General features: G+C 35.5%; 1 protein-coding gene across 1 annotated transcript; it reads right to left on the bottom strand.

Moving 5' to 3' along the window:
• Positions 285 to 1,636, bottom strand: LOC109843675 (RING-H2 finger protein ATL47-like). The gene has a single exon (XM_020412628.1). It carries the CDS (start codon positions 1,392 to 1,394, stop codon positions 750 to 752), a length of 645 nt encoding a protein of 214 aa, XP_020268217.1. The 5' UTR covers positions 1,395 to 1,636; the 3' UTR covers positions 285 to 749.

Below are 19,008 nucleotides of genomic sequence, written 5' to 3'. Positions count from 1 at the left end.
TTACATTGATTTCTTTTCATATTATCATTGCCTTGCATATGCCTGCTGTCGCAGTGTTTTGGCATGAACCTGGGTGTGAACTGAAGAGGTAAGTAACTGAAACAAAACTGCATATTTGTAGTTAAAAGCTAGCAATAATATACATCGCATCTGAAGAGGTAAGTAACTGAAACAAAACTGCATATTTGTAGTTAAAAGCTAGCAATAATATACATCGCATCTAAATTCTAACATGACAATGTTTCAACTGCATATTTGTAGTTAAAAGCTAGCAATAATATACATCGCATCTAAATTCTAACATGACAATGTTTCAACGTGTCTCATTAGTGATACTCGACATCTATGATTAAGTAGGTGTTCAAGTGTTTTCTTGTGATCTTGGGGACATGTTTATTTGTTCGATATTCAAATTTGCAGGACATGTTTACTTCAAAAAATAAGTTCGCAGGACATATAAACTATTCCTTACACATGAGCAAAAATTTCATATCATGCGATCTTTTGTTTTGGTGTTTTTTTTAATGACACGAGTAACCGATAGGAGGTAAAAGGAGATCATTTCAGATGATATTTATATGGAGTCGCTGGTAGAGAACATTAATGCATTCAAAAAATATTACACCGAGTTTACAGAAACTCTTTCTCATCTGTTCCTTTCTTCTGACTATTATCCAATAAATGGGAACAATTGTAACGATTTGATTGTATGAATATATTGGATAATGTAGTCTCTTTTCAGCTCTTTGTTATGAGTTCTCATTGCTTAATGTGTGACTTTCAGGAGCATCTATAGTCTGTACATTTCTATCACCCATGGAGGATTCTCCCTTATAATTCTGTGATCCTTCATGCAGATCCTCCGAAAGACGGTGACCTGTCATTCTCTCTTGACCAGGATCTTCTCTTCGTAAGCTCGCCAACAAAGCAACAGGCGAAAGGGATGAGCTACAGGTACTGATATCATAAAGAACACCCATTCTACAAAGAGGGCAAGTAGAGTGATCTCTGAACCAAGTATCAATACAAGAAACATGAAACACATGAGCACAGTTCGGTAGCAATCTCAACCATTCATTTTCTTTGAACTCTCCTAAGCAAACGACGCAATCTTCTGTTTCTTGGTCTTTAGCTTTCTTGATCTCCTCTTTGAATTGAATGACTGGAAGTGAATGAATAACAGCAGAAGCCAAGCCGACGCTATGAATGTGCCATGGAGTTTCACCGAGACTGTTGTCTATTGGAAGCTGCATTTGATTGTTTCGGTGGGAAACGGAGGGGAAGAATTGTTTTTGGATGAGCTTGTAGCATTGAAGAATGACAAAGATTGTGCAAACTGTGAGAAAGAGGTAGATTAAGCTTGAGCCCCAAGATGGTAGTAAGCTTGAAAACATATTGATTTCTATAATAGGCTTTGAGTAGGGGCTTAGGTTTTGTATTTGCAAACATTGCAGATGTAACCAAGGTAGAATTGAAACATCTTTTTGGATTAGTGAAGATTTTGATGAATGAAATCTTGGTTTTCTCCAAAACCTCAAGACACTTGGTTATTGGATTTGTCTTATTTACACTTGGAGATGGTTCAATTGTTTGGTTTTCTGATTGTGTGAGCAACAAAAAGAGTATGGAGATTATGGTTCTCATTGGACTTGCATGCGTTAATATTGTACTTGTGCTTTTCATTTAGAACAAGGAAAGGATTTTTTCATGGTATTCAGGGTTGCTTTCATTGTTGTTCTTTGTTTCTTTTCGTATTAGAATACAGTGAAGGTAGGCGTTAGGTTTGATGCGTCATTTAGCGTAGTGAAAGTGTGAATATTTAAAGAGATTAATTCGTTTTACAAAGTTAACCTTTTTCCATCCTACTTTATAATCAAGCCAAGTACGTTGGGAGTTAATTTTATCATTTGTGGTTTTAAAAGGCATATACATTCAACAACCCACAAGCTATTTTGGGGAAAATTAGGAGAAAAAGAAAAAAAATTTGTTTCCTTTTTCGTCTTGTCTTATTCATATTTTAAGTACATGAACTTCACATGTCAATACTAGCTTTTTTTTTTGATGAGGGGCACACGTCAATACTAGTTAGTACGAAGGAATCGTCTCCAACAATATATTAAAAATAATCATCCAATAATGAAGAAGAATACGATGCATGTTTTACTGTCAATTTTAAATTAATACATTCATTAATATTGCAGGGTCTGATAAACTATTTGAAAATGTGTGCAAAAGACACATCCCAATTTCCTTGTTCCGTCAATGATTTTCTAATTTCTATAGAGTATAGAGGCTCCTAAAGATTCCTTTTTTTTTTCTTTTCTTTTCTTTTCTTTTCTTTTTTCCACCTCCGAAAGGAAATCATAAATTTGGGTGCATAGTTATCTGTAGGACAACATGGGCCAAAGGCCCACATTCATTTTCTAGGTCCACTAAGGCATGCATAAATTTATCTATTAACGTCACAGTGAATATTATGCAAAGTCTTGATGCTCTTTTAATAGCCAGCAGGATGTGAGTGACTTATGACCACATATTTTGATGATGGTTGCGGGGAGCATGTAACATGGATACCAGGGATCTTGCTTGGTTGGACATCTAAAGATGTTTCTTCATTTTAGTCAAATTGTCAATTCAAACCATAAAGAATATTGAGGCGTTTTATACATTATGAATGAATTTGCAAGTATAGATATATATATATATATATAAAGATGGCGAGAAGGTTGTGTAATTTAACAATCTAAATTATCATATTGGATTCTTAAATAATATTCGATAACTTATCGGGTCTAACTATGAATCATAGAAACATGTATATTGTTATTGGATGTCATGTATCTATGAAACTTTAGCGATCTAAACAAATAAGTTGATAAGTACTCATATAAAATAATTGATACTTGAGGGGCGGCCTAATAGGTCACATGGCAAAGCCGTGTCGCTCTCTTGTAGGGAGTTTGGGTTCAATTCTCGTCTGCGCCAAAATCGCTATAAGAAAAATTGATACTTACAAATTACAATGCTATTTAATCATATCGAAACAAAATTAGTGTTGTCAGAATCGAGAAAAACCAATACAAAAGGCAATACGAATTCTTAAATTTATATTTATTATTTATAAGATTTGATATATCTAACAAAAAGTATCACATATTAGAAATATCTGAAACTCAAGTGCAGATTCAATAATTTTCTGGATTTGGATTAGAGATACAAAACGAATACAAATATCTACGGACATATAGTTTTGAATAAAATACGAATTCGAATATGGATACCAAATATCCAAATATCTGAATATATGTATCTAAAAAGCAACTGAAATTATTTTGAATTTTAGATTTATAAATTTGAGATCAGTTTTGATGGTCCAGATTTTAACCTTAGCTTCTCGAATCCGTCTATCATACTGATGGACTCTCACTTAAGAATATGTCTATCGATTTTGTTCAAGCTTATTTATTTTCCTTATATCCATTTTATATCCATACATATTTCTATTTATTTTATTTGTATCTGTATTTGATATTGGCAAATATTGACTAAGTTTTGCCATATACATCCGAAAGTAGTAAACCGAGACAAATACTCTTTTAAGTATCACATGCGGTAAGTATGGCATCCGTTACCCCCAATTACGTCCGAATCAGACCCGGCCCGTTTACATCATGCTTCTAGAAAATTTTTTCTTACTCAGGTTTGGGAATGGAGCTCTCTCATTATTATCCCCACAATGAAGAAAAAGAGTTGCACGTGATGAGAAAAAAAAGAACTGGGACAGACACTCTCATTGAATTCGCCATAGAAAAATACAACTGAGAAAAGAGAGATAAAAAAACAATAATAAAATTAAAGAGCGCCTCAGGAATGATGAAGGTTTTTGGATCTCAGATCTCACTGCATTGTTCGGTTGAGTGACGGTGGACTCCTTTAAATAAACTCTTTATACAAAGAGGTTTGCTTCCGTGCTCCAAAAATAGGCTTTTTTTTAATTTTTAAATTGACAAAAATAACAAATGAGCTAAAATAAGAAAGGGTAATTTAGTCTTTCAAAATTCTCTTCTAATTGCTTTCTATCCTAAACGCAACCACTCTGTTGTTTTTTTCCTTTCTCATCACATGACATAATTACTTTAGAGTCTTTTAATCATCATCCAATGCCTTTATAGAGGCGAAGAACAATGAGCATAGCATAGTGTTCTATATAATTAAAAAAAATTAAAAGGAAAAAGATGGGGATACCTTTCATAGCGCCCCTTCACGAGAAATTTTGGAGAATAGGATGCGTCGTTGCCTTTTATAAACAATATATAAAAGGTAATTAATCAAGAGGACAAATAAGACTAGCAAAAATTAGCTTATAAACTAGGGAAATAGGATGAGTCGTTGCCTTTATCTTTCTTTGAACTATGGAAAGTGCGGTTGATTTCTCCCATGGACAAACAGAACAAAGCTACCTACCACCGAGTAAATGACCAAGACATCAGAATGAATCTGTGGATACTAGTGAATGTAAGCAATTAACTAATTTCCTTCAGCAATCAAAATTAAAAGTTCTAGTTGAAAGCACAAGAGCAAAACCACGGTAGAGGATTATGCTAAATTGAAATTAGTTAGTTGAAGAATTGTAACTAATCAACAATTCGGTTTCTCTCCTAAATTGTATTTCCTAAAGTAACCTTTTAACCTGTAGTTAATTACAATTTTGGGTGTAGAACACCTCCTAACTACCAAATCTATCTATCTAGAAATGTGAGAGCTATCTTTAAGGAATATATTTACATATATGCCACCAGTGCTCTAACAATTTTTCATGGAGCACCGAAGCTGTAGGCTTATACAAATGGCTTTAGGGTATTATATTTAGTTCTTTCCAACTGTATTGTGGCTGGCAATTAGGGTGCTAAACTGTACCCGAATCCGAGGAAATATTCGTAACCGTATTTGTTAGGATATGGATATAGTTACTCAAATCTATAACCGATAGGATATTGTTAAAGATATGATTTTGTAGTGAAATATCTGTATCCGTATCTGAAATATCCGAAAACATATTGGTCATACTTTTATGATAGTTTCGATTATTAGATTATGGATTTGTGGTTAATTTTGATGATCAAGATGTCTAATCTTAGCTTTTCAGTTATAATGGACATATTAACGAACTCTTTTGTATCACATGAACTATACTTTTCTCAATACTATTTAGTTTTCTCATATTTGTCTTATATCCGCATGCATATCCGTTTATATATCCACATATATATTCGTAACTGTATCCGATTTTGACGGACATGGATATGAATTTTCCTTACTGAGCTATATCTGTATCCATATCCGTTTTTGAGATGGATAAGCGGATATGAATATGGTAAGCATCGAGCCGTATCCGGACCGAATGCACCCCTACATAGAAAGGTCAAATTTTGAAGAAAACCCATTTTAAAATTTAGTTACGAAAACCTACCCACTTTTTGTTTAATGACAAAATTTGACCCATTTTGGCCATTACAGACAAAAATGGTTCCGTACTTGGAAATTAATGTGAAATAATCGAATCCTGGGTCGCGAACAGTGATTCGATTGATGATGAAGAAAGAGAATTCTTGGTTCAGTTCTCCACCTTAATGACAGAAAAAAGGATTCCAATTGGACGATCCATTAATTCAATTGGAGGAGGATTTTAAATGGATAAATATTTTTGATTTTCACTGGAGACTCACAACTAGATCTATTCCGTGAACAGTCTCTTTTTTAGCCAAAGTCTCTTTCGAGGCACTCAAACCATCTCGCACAGAGCGAGAACCATTCATAGTTGCCGATACCGAGACTATACTGATCGATAACGAACATAAGCCTTATGCAGTAGGTCTCTTGTTGTTTAATTTCCATGCGATTCTCTTGAGTAGCTCCAAAGAAGAACTTTTTTTTTTCGATTCCATCGCTTCACCGAAAAAGGATTGCTAAGAATCTAATGGACGTGCATACTCTTATTGAGAATAAGCGTGATTTTCGTGACGGCATTTGACAGAGCAGCAGGAGCTGGATCAAGGCATACTCTTATTGAGAATAAGCGTGATTTTCGTGACGGCATTTGACAGAGCAGCAGGAGCTGGATCAACCAATGAGGCTTCGGGCTTTTTCGTGACGGCATTTGACAGAGCAGCAGGAGCTGGATCAACCAATGAGGCTTCGGGCTTCGAAAGAAATAACCAGGGATACCATCCCCGGCTATTACTCTTTCTGCAAAGGGCCCGTTTGGATAATTGAAGTACTGGAAGTATGAAATATGTTATAGAAGTAACTTTTAAAACTATGAAGGAGGAAGTAGTGGAAATAACATTTTTTTTTGTTTCATATATTTTTAGAAGTAATGGAAGTAGAACTTCCTCCTCTTCATTTACTTTTTTTGTTTGGATAATATTTAAAAATATTACTAGGAAGTAATTAACACATGTTGCTTCCACAATTCCAAAGTCACGCTACGCTCTTTAATTCGATCTAGCACGTTACAACCAGTTTCATACCAATATGACCCCTCGTCACTTGAGAGCAAGAAGAATCATTCAACCATATAGCTTCAAAATAATTGTTTATCTCTCACCTACAATGAGACTTCGGATGACCATAAATTCCTATGAATCTCTAATTTTCCTCCTCTCTCGTTCCTTTGATCGTAACATCATAGTGGTATTTAGACAAAGAATTAATAGACTGTTCTCTTCATCCCAAAAAAAACCTGGCCGACGACCATCACAAATTACTATAAAATAATTGTTAAAATTAAGAGTAATTTTATCAATAAAAAATTGTTAGAAGTAACTAATAAAGAAAATATTAATAAAAAATTTATTTACTTCCTAATTAATATGATTTTCAACTACTTCCGAGCTACTTCTGAGTATTGAGGATTGGAAAAATATTTTGAAAGTAAGGATGACACGTAGGTGCCGCATAAGCGTTTAAGAAAGTATTATAAGTAAGTTTTTCAGATAACCAAACACACTTTTTTGCTTGGAAGTAGCAGAAGTAGCATCTACTTTTTTTACTTCAGCTACTTCATTAACCAAACACACTTTTTTGCTTGGAAGTAGCAGAAGTAGCATCTACTTTTTTTACTTCAGCTACTTCATAATTACTTCCGTGCAAACAAACAGGCCCTAGCAGAAGTAGCATCTACTTTTTTTACTTCAGCTACTTCATAATTACTTCCGTGCAAACAAACAGGCCCAAAGTGAAAAATGAGATTGTGGATATCTCTTAAAATCTAAATCAGATAATACTAATCATCAATGAAAAAGTTCTAAAATTTTTAAGAATCTCTACCAGGCTAAACTGTTAATTAGGGCGTGTCAGAAACTAAATAGAAGGTGAATCAAAAATTAGAAAGTGAGACAACTTTCTATTCTTTGACTGTTTGGCACTTGGAAAGCAATTGAAAATAACTGGAAAGTGAGGAGTGCCACATCAGTTTTTTAACCAATTTCACTTTTTTTTAATATGGAGAAAGTGAATGGAAAGTGACGGGAGAGGAAAAAGAAAATATTATTTTAGTATTTTTCATATCTTTTCACTTTATAAAATTGCTTTTTTATTTTAATCTAGTCATTGCTTCATACTTTTGTGTGGTTCAATTGTCTCGCCCACAACTTCTAAATATTTGTTCATGACGTTTATTCTACCATCTGCAATATATTTCAAATAGAAGAAAACTTGATGATTACATGAATATCTTGATAGTGTCTAACCATGCTCCCACAAGAAAAATGAGAAAAAAACCTAACCGACTTAACGTCTTTTACAATACATACAAATTACTTGAAATCATTCAAACACTATTTTATTAGATACTATAACATTGAATAGGAAAAAGTCACCCCCCAGCAGGTAAAAACCCTCGAGCCAAAACCAGCCACAAAGCATGAGTGGAAATTAGTCTCATCCATAACAAGATGTGAGGATACCTCCTAGGATACCCAATTTAAAAATAAGGAAAAAGCCAATTACATGCTTACAGTTAGTATTTGATGGGTCTGATTGAATTAATATGGCAAAATATTCATATTTGGTATCTATTCTCTTTGTGACATTGATATATTGTACGTGCTAATATATCTTTTATGTTTTATTATACACTCTTGTTTAAAAAAGTCTATTTTCCATTGTCTGATTTCCACATAAACGAAACAGTTCATATGAAGAAAGTGGATGTCATGTCATTGCCGCATCAACTTTTCACATTTTCACTTTTTAGTTACCAAACAATATTTGCGAATAGAAAATACTTTCTCGAAAATGTACTTTCTCTTCGTTTTCTATCTTTCATTTACTTTTTGATTGCCAAACAAGTCCTTATTTGCTATCAAAATAAACAATATTAGTTTAACTGAAAATAAATGAGTTATGAAAAATCAGGCCTGAACGGGGTGCAGTCGTGATACACTGCCCTAGAAGATAGAGGACCCGCCTGTCGCCCTGGCGTAGTTGATCCTCCCCCCTAGCGGTAAAAGCCCCCCGGAAACGGCCGGCCTCTCTACTCGGGCGCGAGTAGCAGAGCTTCTGCTCAGATGAAGATGATTGCCCAAAAATAATCCTCAAAATATGTAGCCGAAAATCTTTGAGTACTAAGAGTAGCAGAAGGAGGAAGAGGGAGCTATGAAATTCTTTGTGAATTTCTGTGTGTTTTCCCGAATGAACTCTGCCTCCTTATATAGCCTCATGAACCAGTAACCGATGCTGAATCTCCTCGTCCGTTGGGCGTAAATCACGCTGCCGTTACATAATAAATGCTGCCGTTACATAATAAATGCTGCCGTTACAAAAAAATAAAAGCTGGAGAAGCAAAACCCGAGTGCGGTGCGGCGTGGCGCGCGCGTCGTGTCGTGGCGAGGCGAGGCGTAGCGTGCGAGGCGAGGGCCGTGGCGTGGCGAGCGAGGCGTCCGTGCGTGCGCCCGTAATGCCTCTCCAGCGCGTGCTGTGCGAAGAAGAAGCACAATAACACTAGTAGGCACAAAACATTACTCAAAGCCCATTAGTAAGTGAACCAATTATAAACCACTTGTAACTTCTCTTCAACTTCCAATGTGGACTATTCACAAGCCCAAAAATGCGCTTTTCGCCTTTAAGAAAATGCTAACAGTGCCCCCCCAAAGGCAATATTGACACAAAACAATTAGTAAAAATATATTGATATAATATAGTATACTAATATATTTAATACTATATATATATATATATGATATACGGTTGGCACCTTTCGTATCGTGATTCGGGAAAGGTAGCTGTCCTCGGCTTTGAACCTTTCCTTAAGTGAGATTTGCGGCGCGCACACTGAGGGACATAATGGACTAAGGCCTTGAATTAGCGCCCCTTGAATCGAGGTATGCCAAAACACATCACAATACCACTTCATCTATTGAGCGAAAGCGGTGTTGAGGCGTTAAAAGGCATGCATCAATAACCGACTCATGAGAGTTCTAGCGGTTCAGTAGTCCAGCCGCCCAAACCGCCGGCCATCACGATTCCTCTCACAGTAGGTAAGTCCTCAAAGGGTACTACAAACCTGTTTATTTAACTACCCCCCCCAATAATTGACATCGTTGGACTTATTAAGATAAAAAACTCAGAGGGCGCTAACCAGGCTGTATCATAGGAGCATCAAATCGTCATCATAGACGAAGGGGTAGCTAGCTCACACTACATAATGATTATGAATAATATATATGGTCCGACTGCTCCACCCGAGTATCATCGAGTCCAGCTTGTTTCTACTCCGACATTGCACGACATTGGGACAACGTCTTCAAATAATGGTTGGGTTCCCACATGTCAGTTGACGCTCTTTAATGACTTAACTCCATCTCCCTCGGAATGAATCGCAGGACTAACACTCCTGGATAATTCCCTTAGTCAAAGGTCAGCAATATTTTTCTCAGACTTTACATATAATCGCAAGATCACAACTTTGCGCCTAACAGGCGTTGTAGCGACTTTATATATCTTTATTTGAATGTCTGTTAGTTTTTTATTAGCATTAACTTGCTTAAAGCTCTAATTGGTCTCTATGGTAGAAGAATGAAGAGGAAAGATCTAGAATCAGAATGAATGGAAATTGGAGAAAGGTTTGTGGACGCAAAGGGAAGTTAAGAGATAAGATCTTGTTAAACCATTCGGCTCTGAGCAAGTAGTTCATCAAGTCAAATCAATTCGATTCCATGGTGCCCCTGGCAATTACTATCTGCTTACATGATTCGCAGATATCACAGCACGCACCAAAAGAAATATCATACCGGCAGATGTTTGACTTTACTACTGATTGGAATCTGTGACCCAATGGCGTCACTATACCCTTCAATGGGCAATCAGGGTATCCAGATGTAAAGTTAGCAATAGTCAACTGTCTCATTTTAATGTATTCAAATACTCTTTCTAATGGCAGACCAATTGAATCTGGGTTAAGGTTACTGTTATAGCCGAACTCAATCTCGTCCTCAGCATAAAGCTTATATCGGGTCTAGTCCGGTTTTATATGTATAAAAGGGATCCAATCATTGGGAATATTTCACTGAGAGACAGGTTCCGCTTCATTTCTTCTTCAAAGGTATATGAAGGAATCATATGGTGATGGAAAACAGATTTAAATTATGAAAGTTGAATTTATGTCAGGATTTTCAAATACTGTGAGAAAAGACTCATAGGATATTCCTCTAGTGTCTCATGATTTTCATTCCAAAGTATCATATCGGAGGCAAGACCTAAGTCTTTCATTAAAATTTGGAGAGATAATCCTTAACTTTTAATGATTAGTTTCAAGAGTAGTTCTAAAATCAAGGAATCAACATAGAGACTCGGCTAACTAGTCATTGTTTATTCAGTTTTGAGTAATAACACATTTGTCGTGTTCATTCACACGTGAATTCCCATATTGTGCAAATGAATTTGTTAAATTTCCTGGTGCCCTTAGTTTAGGGCTTGTTTATAGACCCATACAGAGATTACAAGTTTTACAAACTTTGTTTCCTGACCCTTGGGAATGAGCCTTCAGTTGGTGGCATAATAAATTTCTTCATCTAGATCACCATTCAGGAAACAAGTTTGACATCACATCTGATGTATGATCAGTTTATGGATAAGCAGGCAAAGGCTAAAAGAATCTCTGAATAGTAAAATTCGGGCTAGCAGGAGATAGGTATCAAAGTAATGCAATGCCCTTTTTTGAGTATAATGCGTTGTTTGTTTTTTTTTTTTTTTTTTTTTTGTTTTTTTTTTTTTTTTTTTTTTTTTTTTTTTTTTTTTTTTTTTTTTTTTTTTTTTTGTTTTTTTAAAGCTACTAATCTCGCTTTAAATTATCTACTGGAACATCAGCTCTAAGTTTTTTTGAATATCACTTACAGCAACAGGATTCAGCTGGAGCTAGTCAGCTGAGTATCCAAGTATGTTTTCCTATGATATGATTTAATCCTCATTATCTAATGGCTTCTTTTCCAAGAAAGGAGATTCAGGTAATCCATTGCTTCTGTGAAATGAGCGTTGGATCACCTTCAACAAGAAGGTACAAGAAGTCTTCTCTCAAAATCCTTTTGAATCTATGCCTCTTTTGCTTCTTCGGGCTAATTAAAAGTTGGGACAAACTAAATGATGAAGATCAGAAGGAAATAGATGTTCTAGATTTTCTGAGATTATTGGATTTGAAAGAAGATATTTTCAAAAGAAGACTGCACTCTGAGCTTCAAGTGATTAGTGTTTAGTTGGACTATGTCACTGATTTCAGAGTTATGACTAGATAATGCTATTACATTGGCGCTATTCCTAGACTGCATATCCAATGAAAGCACATCAATAGTTTTGGAACCAATTTTCCTCTCTTAGTTCGGGAATCAGCTATCCTAGGCCAGCACCCCAACTCGGAAGAAAGTTCAGATTAGGAGATCTCCCTTTCCAATATTCATAAGGAAGTTGTATTGGAATTTCTTTGGGGAATCCTATTGAGTTCAAGTTTTCTTGGTATTAGTTGGTGTCTATAAGGAAAGTGTTTAAAGGTGCGTAAAGCGTCTGCCCAGAAACGATACTTATCGATCATTTGATCACCTCTAAGTACTACTTACTGGCCAACTACCCGAGAGAAAACTTTAATCTTTTCACTTTTAGAGTTTTTGGTTAAGAGCAGGTTTAATAAGTTATCTGGGTTAGTGTATAATAAAATCTTACCTGTTCAGATTTCAACTACCTAGACTATCTAACTCAAATTGGACTGTATGGCATTGATCATTCAAAAAGCTGTCAAACCTGAGAAGTTCACTCGGTTCTATAACTATTAAACGGTGGGCTAATCAGTATGAGATACTGGCTCCATACCTTAGGTCCTTATAGCCATTGCTTTCCTGAGTCTCTTACTAGTGGTACTCAAGCTTTGACTCTGATCCTGAACAGTCTGTATCTTCCACTTCTGGTTCAGGTGCTAGCTCTACTTCTAGCTCTATGAAACCAGCAAGATATTATTTCTTGTTGTCATGCGAATCTCTATGTTTGCCTTGAGGACAACCTTTATGACATATATACTTGAGTTCAAAGATGCAAAAGACCTATGCAGCTCTGAAGCAGAATATGGCTTATGATGATGCCGGATTCTGCCGCGTACACGCTTCGCTCCTTCAATAAGTCATGATGGGTAGATGACAAGCCTTAATTGAAAAATTCCATGATTTTAGATTTCATCGCTCATCTCCATCAAACAGGAAACCATTTGACTGATGACTATTAAGTTTCCTGGTTTGATGATAACTCCCTCCTTCCTGCGCTTAGATTTGCTGGAGATCTCCGACAAAGCAGGTGCAGATCTACCTTAACTGAGGCCCTTAAGGCCATTCTTATTGAGACCAGCATAGCTAAATTCCAAAACCAAGGAAGATGAATCAAAGCTAAAGCTAAACTTGTAGATGGAAAAGCCTAATCTAGGAATTTTCAAACTCAATATGAAGAATTCAAGAAAAAACAACAATCTTTCAATAAAATCTTCTTTCAATCAAATTCTTCCAATTCGCATTCTTCAGCCATAAGTTGATTGAAAGTCTGCTCTTGTCCTGTGGTTAGAACCAACCACATTCTTCAACTGTTTCTTTCGGAAGAAGGAACCGGCTAAACCTGCCTCTAAGGAAATGGCGATCAAATAAAGTTAATATGATTGAAGAGTATCCAACTCCTTCAGTTGCCATCACCTCATCTTGTAAATTCTGCTAACTTCTTCCACTGATTGGTTATCTGATTCGGAGCAAATATACACGTCGTGTAATGATCGCTTCTTGGTTTTTCAAATTAATCAGGATCTCGTGGGAGCGAGCCATAACTTGCAGAATATGACTCACTAACCATAATAGGAAGGGAAGTATAAAAGCTCCTAACTGACTTCTGGGAAAGCCCTACATCTGCACAGGGTCTCCTTGTTCCCTTCTCTCGTCGAAATTCTGGATTTTAGTGAATCTTCTTGTTTAGAAGCTGGTTATAGGATTGTAAAAGAATCCAACAGATTTGTTACAAAGTAATATTTATAGGAAAAAGTTTATCTATATGGCTCTTTCAAAACTCATGTAATCAATTCAGTGTCTTAATGAAAATCTAAGTCGTCCTGTTATTCAAATTGTTAAATCTTGTGATGTGGCAGATGGACGACTTGGGACATGTCAATTTCAAACTGTTACCAGAAATGATCAATTTGATCTTATTCCTAAAATCATCTAGTGACCTGCTCATCGCAAGTGTGTGAGATTTGTGTTCAAGGGAAACAAACAAAACCTTCAAGTCTATAACATAGAAACTCTGACCCTCGAATTTCATAGTGGCTGTGGTGGACTCGAATCGAGTTCTCACGAGGGGGTTAGAGATATTTTGTCGACCTTTTATAGACGATCACTCAGATATTGTTTCACATATTTTCTCATGACTAAGATGAAGTCCTAGATAGCGTTTAAGGTTCTATAAAGCTGATCTAGAGAACCATTTAAGACAGGAAAAGATCAAGATCTCTAAAGATCTGATCGTGGGGGGGAGTATACCTCAATTATATGCTGAATTTTGCCAAGAACACGGGTATTATTCTGGCGGTTACTGCCTCCCTAGTACACCACAGTCTAACGAGGGTAGCTGAAGAAAAACAGAACCTAATGGCATGCGTACTGTAGTTACTCAGTTCAGGAGCACCTGATAAATCTCTGGGGTGAAGCTCTTTCTCTGCTTGTTTTTATTATCTTCTTTTATTTTTTTTTTTTTATGACAGATACTGAATATGAAAATTGACAGATATAAAATTCAGTACTATTGCAGTAAAATAATTTGTTAACTACTTAGATGCAAAAGGTTAACAAATTAAAACAGTTAAACAAATATGAAATTCGGGTGAACAGTAACAAATTTTTTTTTTTTAATATATATTTATTTTCAGATTTAAATTAACAGCAATAAATTATCTATCTTCTAGATTGCTATCAATAAACAATATTAGTTTAACTGAAAATAAATGAGTTATGAAAAATCAGGCCTGAACGGGGTGCAGTCGTGATACACTGCCCTAGAAGATAGAGGACCCGCCTGTCGCCCTGGCGTAGTTGATCCTCCCCCCTAGCGGTAAAAGCCCCCCGGAAACGGCCGGCCTCTCTACTCGGGCGCGAGTAGCAGAGCTTCTGCTCAGATGAAGATGATTGCCCAAAAATAATCCTCAAAATATGTAGCCGAAAATCTTTGAGTACTAAGAGTAGCAGAAGGAGGAAGAGGGAGCTATGAAATTCTTTGTGAATTTCTGTGTGTTTTCCCGAATGAACTCTGCCTCCTTATATAGCCTCATGAACCAGTAACCGATGCTGAATCTCCTCGTCCGTTGGGCGTAAATCACGCTGCCGTTACATAATAAATGCTGCCGTTACATAATAAATGTTGCCGTTACAAAAAAATAAAAGCTGGAGAAGCAAAACCCGAGTGCGGTGCGTCGTGGCGCGCGTCGCGTCGTGGCGAGGCGTGGCGTGCGTGCGCGCGTGTGTGGAGAAAGAGCACAAACACTAGTAGGCCCAAAACATTACTCAAAGCCCATTAGGAAGTGAACCATTATAAACCACTTGAACTTCTCTTCAACTTCCAATGTGGGACTATTCACAAGGCAAAATTGCCTTTTCCTTAAGAAAATGCTAACATTATTGTCATTGCTTCTTTTTCAAATTTTTGTTACTTAAGACTCCTCATCAAATAAAAATTAATCTCAATCAAAAGCCTCTAAACAATAAAAATTCAAGAATCCCAATCAAGTTAAATTTATATCCATATATACGTGCTGCTCTTTTTTTCACTTCGTTTCCTAATATTTGTTTCACAAAAGATAGGGGGATCACAACCCCAATCATTTTACATATCAAGATTTCCCAAATTCGACCCAAAGTTGGTTGATAATGTGGCCAAAATGGGCTAAAATTTATAAATAAGTTAAAAGTGAGTTGACTTTTTGTTATTAAATATTAAAATGTTTTTTTTTCAAAATTTGTTCTAGTTAGCAATTGTTTGATTTAATTTTTAAATTTTATAATCGCATAGAATAATTTTGAATACAAATCTTTTTGTATTTCTGTTGGGGGTTGATTTTCATTTTGAGCAGTATTTTGCATTATAACTACAATTTCTGCAACTCATCCGCCGTAAATGGAGAGTTCGTTTACGACTACTGTTGTAACTGAGTTCATTAACCTATATTTTACTATACTAGTATAGTGCACGTGCGTTGCACGTAGACATATTTGTCTTATGTTCTAATACTTTACACAATTCATTATTTAATTAATGGAAGAGTTTCATTTTGAATGTAATTATAACAACATTTGAGGACTTATATACTAGTATAGTGCACGTGCGTTGCACGTGAACATATTTGTTTTATGTTCTAATACTTTACTATATATTAAGAGAAGCATCTCTTCTAGTCCGGGTGAGCCACAATTTTAGAACACCACACGCTAAGAAAAACTAAAGAAGCGCGCCCTCACATTTGGGGAAAATTCCAAAAATCTAACATAATATCGTTCATTAGCTTGACGGACAAATTTTCAAAACCGACCCCTTTGGATTTTTAATTGCAAAAAACGACCTATTTCAGTTTTATTTATAAAAACCGACCCAGTTGGTTGAAACTGGGTCGGTTTTTGAAATTTTTTCTTCCAAACTTCACGGGAGTTCAACTCCCGTGAAGTTTTGTTATGAGAAAAACTTCACGGGAGTTCAACTCCCGTGAAGTTTTCCAAAAAAATTTAAAAACACCGACCTGTTTTCAGCTAAATAGGTCGATTTTTGTAAATATTTTCAAAACCGGTCGTTTTTTGTAATTAAAAACCCAAAAGGGTCGGTTTTGAAAATTTGTCCTTAGCTTGACACTTCGACTACGACACAAATTTTTTATAGTCTAAAGCATAGTAAGTTGTGGGTATATAGTCCTTTAAAACTTTAAATATTTAGAAAGTAGCCCTAAAATCATTGAAATTACTATTAGATCCCAATTTTTATAGGTCGTTTCTAACAGTTCCCCAAAATGTTGTTATTAGGTCTGCAATTCTCATATGTTGTTTCAAATTTAATGACTCAAAAATAAGCCCTCATAATAAATTAATTCAGGGACTAATTTCAGATATATTAAAGATTTAGCGGGCCCTAAATTTAATGAGTACTCCGTTGGAAATGGCGTGATTTCATGTTTCCGTTGGGAATTGTTCTTCATGGGGTTTGACTGGTTACCTTAAACTATAGCATGGTGGTTGAGATACAGCACCTGTGCTATTAAATACTGCACCTGAGACCTCTCGTTCATAGAAGATACTAGAAATATCTAGCTGTAGGAGTTTTAATACTGCACTCTTTGTCCACATGTTTATTTAATATCAAGTCAAGGTGTAATTTTCAAAAATGAATTAAGAGTTGTAGCTTGCATAGTTCATTGTGAGAGTTTCACACAGCTTGCATAGTTTGGGGCTGTTTGGTTGTATGTTTTTACCATGTAAAAGGATGGAAAGTGTAAAAAAGTGGGTCCCAATGTCAGCTTTCATCACTTTCAATTGTTTGTTTATAGTTGTGAAAATAGTGTAAAGTAATTTCATATGCTGATGTGGCTTGTAAAGCGATTTCATAAAAAAAAAACATGATTTTAGGAGAAAGCTGCCATTGAAGCCAGGAAAAAATAATAAAAAATAATTCCAACGAATATGATTATTTGAGTAGGGACCACTTTTTACACTTTCTAAACAAACAATTAAAGTTACATTTGCAAACCAAACAAGCCATTTATGATTCCAATGGAATAAAAAACAAACAAAGAAAAGTATGAAACTGAAATTGATGAGATGGACAACAACTTTCCAAGTTGTGTCATAAATACACAACTTTACCAACAACAACCAAACAGTCCCTTTATGGTGAGAGTTTCACTTCCCAAAGTATAGAAGTTTAAGGGGCTGTTTGGATGCCTTTAGAAAACTAGAGTATTTATGACACAAAATAGAAAGTGGTTATCCACCTCACCACTTTCCATTCGAGTGTTTATATTGTTTGGTTAGGAATCTTTATGAATCCTAAAATAATAGTATTACATTGTTTGGATAGTATAATGTAAACTAGAGTATTTATGACACAAAATGGAAAGTGGTTATTCACTTCACCACTTTCTACAAGGTTTTGACTTTTTTATTATTTTTTTGACACATTTATGACATTGTGTCAGCTTTCCAACAAAATCACTCTTAATTTTGATGATTTTGCTTTCAGTGACACCTCATCAAAAGGTGTAAGCTTTTCATGTAAAAGGAATTTAAACAAACAATGTAAAGTGATGAAAGCTGACATTGGGACCCACTTTTTTACACTTTCCATCCTTTTACATGGTAAAAACATACAACCAAACATTTAGGCAAACATCCCCAAATGTTTGTTTCTTGAGATAGAGGCGGAGAAAAAAAACCCTCACACAAAAGAGAGAGTATTTAGTAATGTTTCTTGAATTTATAACCTCTTATCAGAAAATATATCTTACTGATGGGTTATTCAGACATTAGTCCCCCACATATTTAATAATCCCATATTAGTCCCTCAAATCTTTAAAATTGCTCATTAGTCTCTGATCAAATCCCATGGGGTCTTGCAATTTGGTCCCTCGTTGACCAAAATACTCTTTAGTTACGATCTCTCTCTTGAAGCGCATCTTGTTCAAATTAGGTTATTTGAACTTTGATACTCTAAAGTTTACATCTTTTTAACTTCAATACTGAAGGAGCAAGAAGAGATTTCCCTTTATAATGGGCATCATCATATTTTTATAGATTAGATGTATAAATTTAAAATTCAAATGTACAGGTTTGTTATCTCGACCACTTCTCATGCTAACAACTCAGATTACATGGGATTCTCTTGATTGAGGAGGGATCCTAAGTGTTTACTCGGGTTGATGTGACGAACTAGCGATTGTTTCTGAACGACCTTTTCTCGTATGAAGTGGAAATAAATTTCAATAATGCTTTTCATGCGCAAAGTTAAAAAGAAAAGTAAAATTTGAGGTAATAAAGTGAAGAAATATGGAATCTTTAGGGGTATAAAAGATACAAATGTGTAATCTTTTGGGTATCAAAATGTTAAAAAATTTTGGGATATCAAAGTTAATAAGGTACAAACTTTAAGGAATCAAAGTGTCAAAAAAAATTTAGGGTATCAAAGTTTAAAAGGGGTGAGTCAAACAAAGTTTAAAAAGGTGAGTCAAATTGCGAATAACCCTTGTAAGACTATTAGCTAAGGGTAATTTCGTTTTCGAGGGACCAAATCGAAAGACTCCTAGGACTCGAGGGACTAAAGAGTTAATTTATAGATTTGAGTGGGCTATAGAATTATTGAAGATTTGAGGGACTAATATCTAAATAGCCCCTCAGTAATTCCTCCTTCGGTAGCTTTTTCAATATTTCCATTTACTACTATATGAACGTATTGTGCTTAAACAAGCAT

This window comes from Asparagus officinalis, chromosome 5, assembly GCF_001876935.1.
Source record: "Asparagus officinalis chromosome 5, Aspof.V1, whole genome shotgun sequence".
Lineage (NCBI taxonomy): Eukaryota > Viridiplantae > Streptophyta > Magnoliopsida > Asparagales > Asparagaceae > Asparagus > Asparagus officinalis.
This window is presented reverse-complemented; position numbering and strand designations above follow the sequence as displayed.

What these genes read in the sequence shown, in the direction of transcription:
- LOC109843675 (XM_020412628.1), bottom strand. Translation starts at nt 1,394, where the DNA reads ATGTTTTCAAGCTTACTACCATCTTGGGGCTCAAGCTTAATCTACCTC.